The sequence below is a fragment of the Lynx rufus genome, unplaced genomic scaffold (genome assembly GCF_022079265.1).
Source record: "Lynx rufus isolate CCGP_SWC_20201006 ecotype Redwood Valley unplaced genomic scaffold, mLynRuf1.p SCAF_41, whole genome shotgun sequence".
NCBI classification, from domain to species: Eukaryota; Metazoa; Chordata; class Mammalia; order Carnivora; family Felidae; genus Lynx; species Lynx rufus.
In genome coordinates, this window is record NW_025814858.1 from 588016 (window position 1) to 602193 (window position 14178).

Consider the following 14178-nt stretch of genomic DNA (forward strand, 5'->3'; position numbering starts at 1 on the left):
TCAGAAATTCCCCTCTCTCCCATCCGGAAGTTGGTCAGCAGAACCTCCACTCCCTGGTCCAGAAGTCAGTCAAGAGAACCTCCCCTCTCTCTCATCAGGAAGCCGGTCGGGAGAACCTCCACTCTCTCGTCCAGAAGTCAGTCAGGAGAACCTCCCCTCTCTCTCGTCCAAAAGTAAGACAGGAGAACCTCGCCTCTCTCATCCATATGTCAGTCAGAACCTCCCCTTCTCATCCGGAAGTCGGTGTGGAGATCCTTGATTCTCTGGTCCAGAAGACAGTCAGGAGAACCTCTCCTCTCTCTAGCCAGGAAGTCAGTCAGGAGAACCTCCCCTCTCTTTTCCAAAAGTCAGTCAGGAGAAGCTCCCCTCTCTCTCATCTGGAAGTCGGTCTGGAGAACCACCACTCTCTCGTCCAGAAGACAGTGAGGAGAACTTCCCATGTCTCTCATCTGGAAGTCAGTCAGGAGAACCTCCTCTCACTCTCTCTCATGAGCCCCCACACTGAAGCCAAGAACAAATCAGACCATAGCCTGTCCCTGACCTGAATTCCCACGAACTTGCAAAAACGTCTCCATATTGGCCACTGGATTCCCACATGGGTCATTTCATTCTCGCAGTTCCAAGGGGACAGGTGTTTCGAAAAGGAGGAATGGCCAACATCGTTAATTGTGGTAAAGGCATCTAGTGCGGTGAGTACTAGAATGTGTGGGGTGAATTCACAGGATGGAAGCCCTCTGCATCCTGGAGCAGAACAAGTTCAGCAGCCGTCCCCTCCTAGGAAGGGAGGAAATGATCTGTTTACTGATTTCCCCTCAGCACCTACGTCACATATGGCATGCAGCTGATGCCCAAAAGTGCATCAAATGAAAGACTGAATGTCAGGTGTGAAGGCACCATCCCAGAGAGGACGCCAGCTGCCCAGCAGGACCCTTCCCTCCGCGCCCTCTGTGGGCAAGGATGACACCACGCAGAGCATCCCACGTCTACGTACATTGTGTGAGTCAATTCAGAGAGTGTGTGATGTGTCTGCAGCTCTCCATGAATAGCCCGTTTGCCTCTTGGTTGGCCTCACACTCACAGGTCTTGCGGTGCCTTGATGTGGAGGACTGTGCTATAGGCTTCACCGTAAGCTCATGACACTTTGGAGGCTTCGCTGTGAGTCTGCTCCCGGGGCAGGAGGCAGGACGCTGACCTCATGACACACAGTTTGTTCTGCGTCTTTTGATGCAACAGTGAAACAGTACTCATTTATTCTTGTTTTTAAAAATTCCCGGGTTATAATTTAAGAAATGAGTCCTGGGATGAGGAGTAGGCTCCTGCGTGAGGTCTTGTGATTCTTCCACCCTCACCTTCCACGGTTCAGGATGAATACAGCTAATCCAGGTGCGGATGCGAGAGTAGTGGAGGGTATCCAACCGCTGTAGGGAGTGGAAGCTGTGATTCTGAAATCAGTGTTCCAGGGCTTACTGCCACAAAGGGTCAATCAGCAATTGCCAAAAGTGACCACAGTTGAGCTGGGGAGCCCCTCGCTGCTGGCAGACTGGGTCTCAGCTTCCTGCTGAGACGGGGGCCCTCCCCTCAGCGCCCTGCCACCTGGGCTCCCTGGGGCAGCGGGGTGTTCTTCAACACAGCCCACAAGGGACAGCCTCCTCACCAGAGAGATGTCACAATCTTTTATAGGGCAATACCAGAAACGACATTCCAATATTCGCCACATTCGGTGGCTGAAAGCAAGCCATGGATCACGTCCACGCTATGGGGAAGGGAATTCCAGGGACATGAGTTCCGGGAGGTCATCTACCTCTGCCTGCCACGCCTCTAGACCCCAGTCCCCAGCAAAGGGTCTGAGGAAGAAGAACCCACAGTCCTCACAGTAAAACACGCATTCCCCTGCACCTTGCACGCCAACGTCAGGATGAGGAGGAGTTGGAGGAAGAGGATTGGGAGGCGTTAGAGCAGGAGTTGAAGGAGTGAATGATTGGGTGCAGGAGAGGGAACAAGTGGAGGAGGAGGATGTCCAGGATGAGGCGGATCACGAGCCAAAGGAGCAGGGGGAGCTGGAGGAGGGAGTTAAGGAGGACGAGAGCAGAGGGAAGAAGAGGAGGTCAAAAGTCAGAGGTAGGGCAGGTAGGGCAGTAGCAGGAGAGGACCTGGAGAAGAAGGAAGATGCCTAGAAGGAAGAGATGGAGGAGGAGGAGGAGGTGGAGGATCAGATGGAAGAAGAGGATTGGGCGGAGTTACAGGAGGAGGAGGTGGAGGAGGAGGAAGAGTGAATGATCGGGTGCAGGCGAGGGAAGAAGTGGAGGAGGAGGAAGTCCAGGACGAGCAAGAGGAGGAGCACGAGTCGAAGAGCAGGAGTAGCTGGGGGAGGAAATTGAGGAGGACGTGAGCAGAGGGAAGAAGGAGGAGAAAAGGTAGAGCCAGGGCTGCAAGCAGTAGCTGAAGAGGGGGAGCAGAAGGGTGAAGAGGCTGAGGCTAAGACTTCCAATACTATGTTGAATAACAGTGGAGAGGGTGGACATTCCTGTCTCGTTCGTGACTTGAGCTGAGAGCTTTTGCTCACTGAGATGATAGTAACGTCGGGTCGTCCATACATGGCTTTATGATCTCGATGTGTGCTCCTTCTATCCCTACTTTCTTGAGGGTTTTTACCAGGAAAGGATGCTGTATTTTGTCAAACACTCTGCCTGCATCGATTGAGAGGATCCTGTAGTTCCCGTCCTTTCTTTTATTGATGTGATGAATCCCGTTAATTGTTTTGTGGATGTTGAACCAGCCCTGCATCCCAGGTACAAATCCCACTGGGTCGTGGTGAATAACATTTTAATGTGTTGTTGGATCCGAGTGTCTCATATCTTGTTGAGGAGTTTTGCATCCATGTGCATCAGGGAAATTGGTCTAGACTTCTGCTTTTTAGTGGGGTCTCTTTCTGGTTTTGGAATCAAGGTAACGCTGGCTTCATAGAAAGAGTTTGGAAGTTTTCCTTCCATTTCTATTTTGGGAACAGCTTCAAGAGAATAAGTGTTACCTCTTCCTGAAATGTTTGCTGGCACTCCCCTGGAAAGCCATCTGGCCCTGCAGTCTTCTTCCTTCGGCAGGTCTTTGATTAGTCATTTGATTTCTTTACTGGCTATGGGTCTGTTCAAATTTTCCTCTTCTTCCTCTTTCAGCTTTGGTAGTGTACATGTTTCTAAGAATTTGTCCATTTCTTCCAGATTCCCCATTTTATTGGCAAATAATTGCTCCAAACAATAAACAATTGATTATTGTTTGCCTTGCTGCTGTGTTGCTTGTGATCTCTCCTCTTTCATTCTTGAGTTTATTTATTTGGGCCCTTTCCTTTTTCTCTTTCATCAAACTGATGACTGGCTTATCAATTTTGTTAATTCCTTCAAAGAAGCAGCTTCTGGGCTCATTGATCTGTTCTCCTCTTTTGGTTTGTTTGTTTGTTTGTTTGTTCGTTTGAGGTTGTTTTTGTTTTTGTTTTGTTTGACTTTTGGTTTCAATAGCATTAATGTCCACTCTAATCATTGTTATTTCCTGTCTTCTGAATGTTTTGCGTTTCCTATGGTGTTCTTTTCACAGCCTCTTAAGGCGTAAGGTGAGGTTGTGTCTCTGAGATCTTTCTTTCTCCTTTAGGAAGACCTGACTTGCTAGATAGGTCCTCTTATTACCGACTCTGGTGCGTCCCAGACGTTTTGGGTTGTGGTGTTATCACTGACTTCCATATACATTTTCATTGACTTGCATATACTTTTTATACCCTCTTTAAACCCTTGGTTAGCCCATTCATTCTTCAGTAGGATGTTCTTCAGTCTCCCAGTATTTGTTACCTTTCCAAATTGTTTCTTGCAGTTGATTTCGAGTCTCGTCGTGTTGTGGTCTGAAAATATGCACGGTGTGACCTCGATCTCTTTGGACTTCCTTAGGGTTGACTTTTTTTCCCCAGGATATGATCTATAGAGGAGAATATTCCATGAGCACTGGAGAAGAACGTATATTCTGCTGCTTTATTATGAAATGTTCTGAAGATATCTGTGAAGCCCATCTTGTCCAGTGTGTCATTCAAAGCCCACGTTTGCTTGTTGATTTTTTGTTTAGATGATCTGTCTATTGCAGCGAGTGGGCTGTTGAAGTCTCCTCCTATGATGGCATTACTAAGAATGAGGTTCCTTATGTTTGTGATTAATTGATTTGTGTATTTGGTTGCTCTCAAATACGCCACATAAATGTTTTCAATTGCTAGGTCTTCTTGGTGGATAGACCCCTTGATTATGACATCATGCCCTTGTGCATCACTTGACACAGTCTTTACATTAAAGTCTAGATTGTCTCATAGAAGTATGGCTGCTTTGGCTTGGTTTGTTGACCGTTAGCATGACAGATGATTCTCCATCCTCTTATTTTCACTCTGAAGTTGTGTTTACAACTAAAGTGGGTCTTTTGTAAACAGTAAATCGATGGAGCTTGTTCTCTCATCCATTCTGTTCCCCTATGTCTTTTGATTGGAGCATTGAGTCCACTGACATTTAAAGTGACTACTGAAAGATATGAATTTATGGCCATTATCTTCTTTGAAGAGTTGGAGAAAAAAAATCTATATATCTTTATATCTATATCTACATCTACATCTCTATATCTCTATATATCTCTATATATCTAATTATATATTTCTATCTATAAATATAAATAAATATAAATAAAAACAATATAATTATAAGTATACATATACATATACATATACATATACATATACATATACATATACATATACATATACATATACATATACATATACATAGAGAAATGATAGATGATGATAGGTAGATAGATAGACAGACAGACAGACAGACAGACAGACAGACAGACAGACAGACAGATAGATAGATAGATAGATAGATAGATAGATAGATAGATAGATAGAAAGATAGATAATCATTTCTCCCCTCTGAGTGTCCCCCCCTTAAAATTGCATGCAGGTGTGGTTCAGCAGTCACAAACTCCTTTAAGTTTTGTTTGTCTGGGAACCTTTTTCTCTCTCCTTCTATTTTGAATGACAGCCTTGCTGGATAAAGAATTCTTGGCTGCATAAGTTTCTAATTCAGCACTTTGAACAAATCCTACCCCTCCCTTCAGGCCTGCCAAGTTTCTCTGGATAGGTCTGCTGCAAACCTGATCTATCTTCTCTTGTAGTTTAGGGACTTGTTTCCCCTTGCTGCCTTCATGATTCTCTTTGCCTGAGTACTTTGTGAGCTTGAATATGATATGCCTTGTGCCTTGCTGAGGGTCAGTTTTTGTTGAATCTAATGGGGGTTCTCAGTGCTTCCTGGATTTTGATGGCTGTGTCTTTCCCCAGGTTAGCAAAATTTTCCACTATGATTTGCTCACAAAACCTGCTGCCCCTATTTCTCTCTCTTCCTCTTCGGGACCCCTGTGATTCTGATGTTGTTCCTTCTGCATGAGTCACTGATTTCTCTAATTGTTCAACCGTGCTCTTTTCCTTAATCTCCCTCGATTTTCCTGCTTCCATATTCTCCATCAGTTTGTCCTCCATATCGCTGATTCTCTGTTCTGTCTCATCCATCCTTGACACCGCTGCATCCATTCGTCATTGCAGCTCAGTTATATCATTTTTAATTTCATTCTGGTCAGTTTTTACTTCAGGTTTCTCTGCACAAAGGGACTCTAATCTACATTGGACCACAGCTAGTGTTCTTATCATCGTGCTTCTAAATGCCGCTTCAGACATCTTGCTTGTATCTGTGTTGGTTGAATCCCTGGCTCTCGTTGCTTCATGCTCTTTCTTTCTGGGTGAATTCCTTCCTTTTGTCATTTTGAAGGGAGAAAAGGAACTCATGAGGTAGAAAATTCAAATGAAATATTCAAATTATAAAATGTTAAAAGTAAAAAAATTAAAAACACACACGTAAAAAGGGAATGAATGATGCTAGCTTCTAGGCATGTTTCATCTGGGTGTTGAAAGGGGTTTGACACGAGAGAAAAAAAAAGTGGGAGTGGAGAAAAATTTAGAAAATAACCAATATTACAAAGGGAAATGTGAGAATTTGAAAAATCAAAACACTGAAATAGACTAAAAGGAGAATATGGGAGTAAAACAGAATTTGTGAATATAGACACGAAAGGAAAGAATAATGTAGAAGAATATTAAAGAAAATTGGTAAAATTTCCACCTGCGCAGTCTCCTTCGCCTCTCCGGGCACAGAAGCACCTCCCTTCCTGAGCCTCCTCACTCTCCAAGTTCACTCCTCCATGCCACGTACCTGTTGAAGTCTGTGGTTCAGGATATGCAGATTGCTGTGCTAATCCTCCCGTCAGTTTCCTGGGTGGGTAGGATGGTTTAGTGTTGGTCTGGCTGTATTTCATGCACACGAGACACTTAAGAAACTTCCATGCTGTCTGCCATCTTGGCTCCTCCCCAAAGAGGTGAGATGTGTAGCACCAGTTCTCCGATATGAGATATCCCACAGGACAGTTGTGGTCGATGACAAAGCGGAAAAGGACATGTACCAAACAGGGAGGCCACCTTGGAGGGGGAGGCAGAGAACTGGCTCCAGACCCGGGAAGGGGAGGAAGGGGCTCAAATGCTGGAGCCACGCCCACTTCCCTTCCTGCTGATTGTTCCTGAACAGCAGCCAACTGTCTGGGTCTGGTCTGGAGATCCTTCTCCCCAAGGACCCACGGTCAAAAAGTTCACTGCTCTGCCTCTGCCCCACCTCCACCACAGCCACAGCCACAGCCACAGCCACAGCCACAGCCACAACTACTGCAGTGTCCGAAGGTCCACGGGGCCATGGGCGTGCTTCCCAAATGCTGGTGGGCTCCAGAAGGAGGCAGCAGGCATTTAAAAACCTTGGGCCTCAACGCTCCACCGGCTGGGCCTAGTCTGGAGCCTCATGCCTCAAGTTCCCTCTCCTTGTGCTCTATGGCCCTCCTAGCCTGAGGATGAGCTAGGGCCCCAAAGCAAATGAGTCGTGTTCCGGAAAACGCTGAGATTCCTGAGAATACCGGGCCTCCATTCTGCTGGAAGAGGGCGTTTGAGAGTCCAGGAATCGTGGCAACACCCCTGTCTCAGTCCCAGACAATTTCACCCATTCACACACATGCATACGCACAGGCACAGGCACACACACACACACACTCCCCCTCTGTGGCTATCTCTAGTTGTGACTTACTCTCCTTCCTCTGCCTCCTTCCACGTCCCTCTGGTCTCTGTCTGTCTGAGTCCCTGTGATCATTTTCTTTAGGGAACACTTTCTCCCTCCCCCACCTCCGTCTCTCTTTGTCTCTGTCCTGTCCCTGGACAGTATCAGTGCATCTGGGTTTCCGTGTGCTGTGCATGTCCATATGAACATAGTAGGCTGCTGATGGCACAGGGCTGCAAGGGAACACACAAAGGAACGCGTAAGTAACAGGGGTCAGAGCACATCCAGACCTCCTAAGCCGTGACTGCCTCCAGGCAGCCCACACAAGCTGGGTATACATGTGAACTGTGAAAGGTCAGTCCCTTGGCCCTTGCCCTGTAGGTTGCAGCCAGCTGGGAGGTACTGACACCCAAGGGACTCCCCAGTGTTTAGAGGGTGTGAAGAAAGGGCAGGAGCCGAGGAGGCTGGGAACCTAGTCGTGGCTGGCGTTTCTCCACATGCCATGTTCCAGTGCCATTGGTACTGGAAGGTTGGTATCAGTTGTGGCTCCCTTTCCTTGGCATCTCAATGCAAGCTTCCATGACCCAATGGAAGTCCTGAATCTACCCTAGTTTTCAGCCGGGCTTGGGCCCCAGGACAAATGCATGTGTTGTGTGAGGGGGGGAAGTAAGTGTGGGTCGTGGGGAGGCGCTAGCCTCGTGAGTGGGATGTGGCAGAGGGCATGAGTGAGTGCAGAGGTCCAGTAGAGTGTCTGTGAGTGTATTGTGGCTGGCGCCTGTGAGTACTTTTGCCTGAGACCTAGCGTTTGTGCTGGCAGCGCATGCGTGTCTGTGTCCACGTGCCGCGTGGCCGTGCATCTTTGTGCCTGAGTGAGTGTGTGTAGGCCGTTGGCTAGTGAAGAAAAGAGACTGGGGGCTTTCCTGACTTGGTGGCTAAGGGGGAGGCTCAAGTGCCAATGTCCAGCGAATGCAATCCCTTCGCTCCTGGGATCGACACGGAGCTAGCTGATCACCTTTCATGACGGGAGGAAAGCCTGGACTTTGCCTGGGTCCGCTCGTCCTGTGTTGCCTTGGCCAGGGGCAAGTTGGGGTTGGGCCTTCCATGGCCCAGTGGAGGAGGACCAAAGTTCCCTACGAGGAAGTGGGGATTAGTGGAGGGAGGCAGCAGATAGCCTGAGTAAGTCTGGTCCTGCTCCTGGACCGGCCTAGGGGGATCATCGCAAGGCCTTGTGGTCCCAGCCAGGGTATGGGTCTCGGTGAACATCCTCCCGGATGACCCTGCAGAGACAGGCCTGGCTGGTCTAGGGTCCCTTGCAAAGTTGGTGCCCGGCCCCAGGGCCCCAATATTGTTGTAGGTGTTGTTCAAACTGAAAGGCATTGCCTGCTTGTCCCAGGCAGTCCCTGCACCTGGGACCCAGATTTGCTCCCACATTCCTGCCACGGGGTCTCCCAGTGATGCATGGGAGTTTGACAGGCCCCATTTCTCTGGAGGGAGTGAGGTGCATAGGTCAGGTGCACCAGGGTCCGGGCCTGCTTTCCTGTCTTGCCCACCCCCTACATCCTCTGCTGAGGGCAGCTTGAGGGCTCACCACTGGACCTGTTCCTCTCCCTTTCTGGGTAAATGTTTGCCTCTCTGTCTGTCACAGTGGCCACCCCCTCTCAGCCCCCTACCACCTGTTCAGCCTCTCCCCATCCACCTGCGTTTCTATGCATTGCTGTCCCCTGAAGCTGTGGTGTGCTGCCTCATAGATCACAGCCACCCTGGAGCATTTCGGTACCCCGTACATCTCCTGACGTGGCCCAGCGAGCCTGGAGGAACCTCTTCTGTGTCACGGAAGCAACATGTTGGCCAGAGGGCCCGGCACACCAATGTGGCAATCCTAGAAGCCCCCGCTTGCCTGGCAGCCTCCTGGTCCCATGAAGAGGGAGGGGACCGCTGCATTCCACCAAAGGGAAAAGGCAGCGCATGAGTGTGGTGCCTGGCCAGGCAATGCATCTCGAGCCTCCAATCCTGCAGTGGCTCTGTGCGGTGTGTGTGTGTGTGTGTGTAGCTGCTGCTGTCTGAAGGAGACAGGCAGGGAGTCCACATCACCACTGCCCTGACAGGGAGGGAGACCACACCATTGCCCTCACTTCACACCCTCTGCAGCTTATTAGTTCCCCAAAGTTGTAATGTGGCTTCGTGTAGACCCTGGGGCGTGTCCCTCACTTGCCTCCCAGAGCTACATCCCCCAGCCCCCTGACACCTTTCGGAGGCCCTTGAAATCATGCTGTCTGTGGCACAGGGGGACAGTGTTTTGAGTCAGCGCCCACGCTCATGGCAGCCTGCCGCCTAAGTGAGTGGAAAAGGAAATGGGACCAGGATGAACAGACATACGGCCAACGAAGGCCTGGGGAAGCTCCCTGTGAGAAGATGGCCAAGCACTGTGGGCGGAAGGGGACCGCTGTCCGTGAGACAGACACAAGCCCCAGGAGTCCCAGGGCCCATGGTCACGGGTCTTTCCTGTGCACCGCCACACACGGGAGGGATGGGCAGCCGATCATGAGGGGGGCGGTGTGTGCTTGCCAGTGTGTCACTTTGCAGGCAACGGGGACAAACGGCAAGAGCAGCGCGCATGCTACGCAGCCTCCCCTAGTGTGGCGTCCTCCCCACGTCACACACCTCTTGTCACCGACCTTCCCTAGCCGGTGCACTGCTAGACTGCTGTCATGACATACATGTCTTCTTGGAGCAAGGATGGACGTAGAGAGTATGCAAAGGAGGCTGAGCAGATGGAAAACCAGGGGGCACAGACAGCAGGCGCACAGCTGAAGTGCGTCTCGCGGACAGCCAAGGTGATCCGCTCAGTGGACTGGTCGGACTCGGGGCACAATGAACAAAGGTGGCGGTGTAAATGGGAAAAGCGTGGAGGTCCCCCTTTACCCGTGTGTGTAGACAGCCGCGTGCCCAGCGCACCGTGGAATGCAAAGGTCGCTTTCGAGTGGCCAGAAGCCAAACAGGACACCCAGAGGGCACGGAGGGCCGGCTGCAAGCCCCCGGGAGGAGTTGCACTGCATGGGGCCCAGAGCCTTCCCGCCTAGGCAACAGACGCGCCCCAGTTTCCGGGTGACCTAGAGGGCGGGACCGCCGAAGCCACGCACACCACCCTCCCTATGATTGGTCCTGAAGGCAGTGAAGCAGCCTGGGCGTGGCTTGGAGCTCCCTCAGCCACAAAGCCGCAGGCGCACCCCTCTCACCACAAAGGCCTCGGAGGCAGCGGCAGCAGAGCGATAGCCACCCCCGAGGCATCCTGGGTACAGCACCGTGCGCATGCGCCCCCTCGACGTTTGGGCTCTGGGAGGAAGGGGGAGCGAGTTGCCAGCCATTGCCCTCCGGGCTCCCCTGACTGGGTCTGGGGAGGGGGGCCGTGCTCTCACCTCCCGCTTCGTCTTCGGTAGGAGCCACCGTTCGTGTCTCGGGCCGGGGCCGCATGTTGCGCGACTCGTGTTTCCGAAACACTGGGGATGCCCGGAGGCCCCATGTCGCCTTCGACCGGGAAGGGGGCGGTCGAGAGACGAGGGCCCGTGGGGACACTGGGTCTCCGGCAGGGCCGGAGGTGCCGCAGGCCGAAGGCTTGCAGGCCACCAGCGAACAGCCTGTGCAGCAAGGCCAGGCCCGACCCGAGGGGCAGGTGGGCGGCCCCACGAGATGTCCGTGCCGCTGGGGCATGACATAGTGGCGGTGGAGGCGCTGTGGGGCCTGGTGGAGCACGAGGTTGAGGTGGCGGCCGCGGAAGAGGACGCGCCTGGGGAAGAGGGGCATGACCAGAGGAAGAAGGGGGAGGAGGACGAGGAGCAGGAGCCGGGGAAGGAGAAGGTCCAGGTTCACGAGGAGGAGGACCTGAAGGACGAGGGGGAGCAGCAGGAACAGAAGAGCAGAAGGAGGAGGAGGAGGAGGAAGAGGGGGAGAGGCAGCAGGAGTAAAAGATTAGAAGGAGGAGGAGAAGCAGAAGCCCAAGCAGAAGGAGGAAGAGCGGAAGGAGGAGGAGTTGGCGGAAATGAAAGGGGAGGAGCAGGAGCACCAGGGTATCCAAGTGGGGGCGGGGGCGGGGGTGGCAGGGGCGGCTGCAGCGGCGGGGGCGGCGGAGGCGGCAGCAGTGGCAGGGGAAGAGGACCAGGGGGAGGAGCAGGAGGAGGCAGGGAAGGCGTGGGAGCCATTAAAGGGAGAGCAGAATTGCAAACCGAGGAGGAAGAGGAGCAGGAGAAGGGAGCGCTGGAGGAGCAGCAGCAGGGCGAGGAGGAGGTGGAAGGAAAGGAGGACAAGGAGGAGCGGGAGGAGGAGGAACGGAAGCCGCGTGAGCAGGAAGGCCGATGGGTGGAAGAAGCCCTGGAGCTGCAGGTGAAGCAGGATAAGAAGGAGCAGTTCGAGACAGGCCTCCGTCCTTGCCCTTCCCCGCTGGAGGCTCTGGAGGCCCTTCAGATAGAGCTACAGCCCGTGAATAAACAAGCCAGCCGGGAGCACGCTCGACTCAAACTCAGGATGTGGCAGAGGCGGCGGCATCATCTGGAACGGAGAAGTGCCCTCATCCAGGGCATCCGTGGTTTCTGGGCCAAGGCTGGATCCTTCCTGCTGCTGGGGGAGGGTCCAGAGGGGGCTGGGCTTGCACAAGAGGAAGGAAAGGGCGGTGACATTTAGAGGAACCCGGGACAGGCACTGGAGCTAAGCCACGCTCCAGTGGCCGGGAAGGTGCAAACGTGATCCCATCCAGTGGCCCTGGCTCTGCAATGAGTGTGGGAGGAGGGCAGTGCTGGGGTGGTGGAGGCACGTGTGCTGTCCGTGGCACCTGGCACGGAAACAGCGCTGCGAGAGTGGGGAGTGGCGGTGGAGGTCCAGGCCAGGACGGGGAAATGACCGAGGGCTTCTTCCCACGCAAAGCCGCGTGGGGGCACGTGTCTGGGTCCCGCTAAGCCTCCTGCTGCGGGTTAGGCGATGCGAATGCCCTCCGGTCTGGTCGGCGCGAGACCGGATGTGTGCTGTGTGGCTGTGTGGAAGTAAGCGTCCTCAGTGTCCTCATGAGCACACAAGGCTAGGCGTGGATGCGGGCGTCTGGGCGTGCACAGCCTCCTGTGCGTGTCTAGCAGAGCCCTGCGGAATCCGGAGACCCCGTGGGCCTGGATGCAGCCCGTGGGGAGGGCGTGAGGCCCTGGGGGAGGACGCCAGTCCCTGGGGGAGGACGCCAGGATGCTGCCCACACTGGTTCTCTGGGTCGAGCTCTCTCATGCCCAGCACCTGAAGGCTCTTTGACCTGCAGCAGTTTGTGAACCACCCTCAGATGTCAGCCCTGATTAGTAAGCACGAGGAAAGCATGCTTCGCCACATGACCAATCTGAAGGTGGGCCTGGGAGTGGGAGGCGGTGTGGGTGGGTGGCTGTGTGGGCAGGGGAGGTGGTGGGGAGAAGTGGTGTGTTCCTTCCTCAGGGGAGGGCGGGTCTCCTGGAACAAGATTTCACATTTCTGCCCCACATTTCTACCACGGCAGGTGGAGGAACACAAGTTTCCCAGGGAATGCCGGAAGATCCTGCTGTTTTTTGGCAAGAACCCCTACTTCCAGAATGAAGTCGTCACGAAGGAGTATGTCCTTGGCCTTGCTGGTAAGTGTCCACTGAATGCATGGGCGGCAGTGGGTGGAGGGTTGAATGTGATTAGTTCTCTGGCGCCTTCTCACATACTCGTCTTCCTGCAGGGTATACGGCGTCTCATTCCAGTCCCATCCAGTGGTACCCAAGGTACAGACAGGACGCCTACAGACGCAGGCATGGCAACAGAGGCCTCAACTTCTTCAACTGGTTCTCCGACCACAACTTTGCCGGCTCTAGCAGGATTGCTGAGGTGGGGCCCTGTGACAAGGAAGGGAGGTGATTTTCATGGGTTCCCCCACTGCGTGGGATAGCTACCTGAGGCCTGGCCTGTCTCCCCTACCAGATAATCATAGAGGATCTTTGGCACAATCCCCTGCCGTATTTCAAGATGAAGGAGGCCCAGGAGAGAGAACTGAGAGGGAAAGAGGTGAGCAGCCAAGGGTGTGGGCACTGAAATGTGTGCCGTGGGGCCCATGGCACAATTCTCTTCTGCATGGAGGCACCGAGACTCACAGTGGCACAGGAGGTGACACCAGGTCAAAAGGGCATCGGCCTGAGACAGGGAGTCTTAAGAAGTAACATGTCAAAGAGGCTTTGCCCCTTTGGGGAGGCTGAAGGTAGGCAGTGGGCTAGAAAACAAGAATGAGCAGAGCGGGACATCCAAAGCTGGCTCATCAGATAGCACGGTGAAAACTGTCATTCCAGGACCATGAACCCCACCCTCAGGCCTCCTACCACCAACTGTCATGTTGTCTGGCTTCTGGAGCCACTTGTCAGCTTTGGCACAGCTTATCACACCCTCCCATTCTACTTTCCGTTTGGAAACATTCAAGCAACCTTAAACAGGGCTAAGGTAAGACTCTCACCTGTCCTGTGTGTGTGTGTGTGTGTGTGTGTGGGTGGGTGTGTGTGTGTGTGTGGGTGGGTGTGTGTGTATCGATGTGGGTGTGGGTGTGTCTGTGTGTCTCTGTCTGTGTGTACCCGTATATCCCAGGGATATGCACGATCTTGAGAGGACTATAGGGAGCATCGCACTTCATGGACTCCAGTGGAAACCCTTCGGACGCTCACCGATGGTCCACAAGTTTCTCCTGCCCACAAAATAAGGACAAGGCTGGTGGTGACACGTGGCGCAGGGTGGGTGTCCAATACATTTGAAGAAATATAGAATGGGAGATAAACAGCATGAAGTGTTTGTGTGTGTTTTCTGCTCAGGTATGCTCTGGGGCGTGTCCATGTATACATGCGGCTGTCCAGAGGGGTAAGTGTTCTGTGCCTGCACATTGGAGTTCCAAGGAAGGGCGGGACATAGGACATTGTCCGTAGGGATGGGTCACACATTGGGATTTCATGTGAGGTCAGTAAGATTGAACCAATGGGGAATTGAGTGAGGGAGG

The 14178-nt window shown here is 52.8% G+C and overlaps 1 protein-coding gene across 1 annotated transcript; it reads left to right on the forward strand.

Moving 5' to 3' along the window:
* The first annotated feature begins 2183 nt into the window (after window positions 1–2183).
* LOC124525414 (testis-specific Y-encoded protein 3-like) lies at window positions 2184–13804 on the forward strand. The gene is given in 10 exon segments (XM_047097794.1): window positions 2184–2269; window positions 10407–10456; window positions 10601–10833; window positions 11313–11756; window positions 12454–12534; window positions 12682–12793; window positions 12886–13031; window positions 13125–13176; window positions 13179–13208; window positions 13776–13804. Coding segments are annotated over 10 exon segments (1263 nt in total).
* Window positions 13805–14178: the final 374 nt, after the last annotated feature.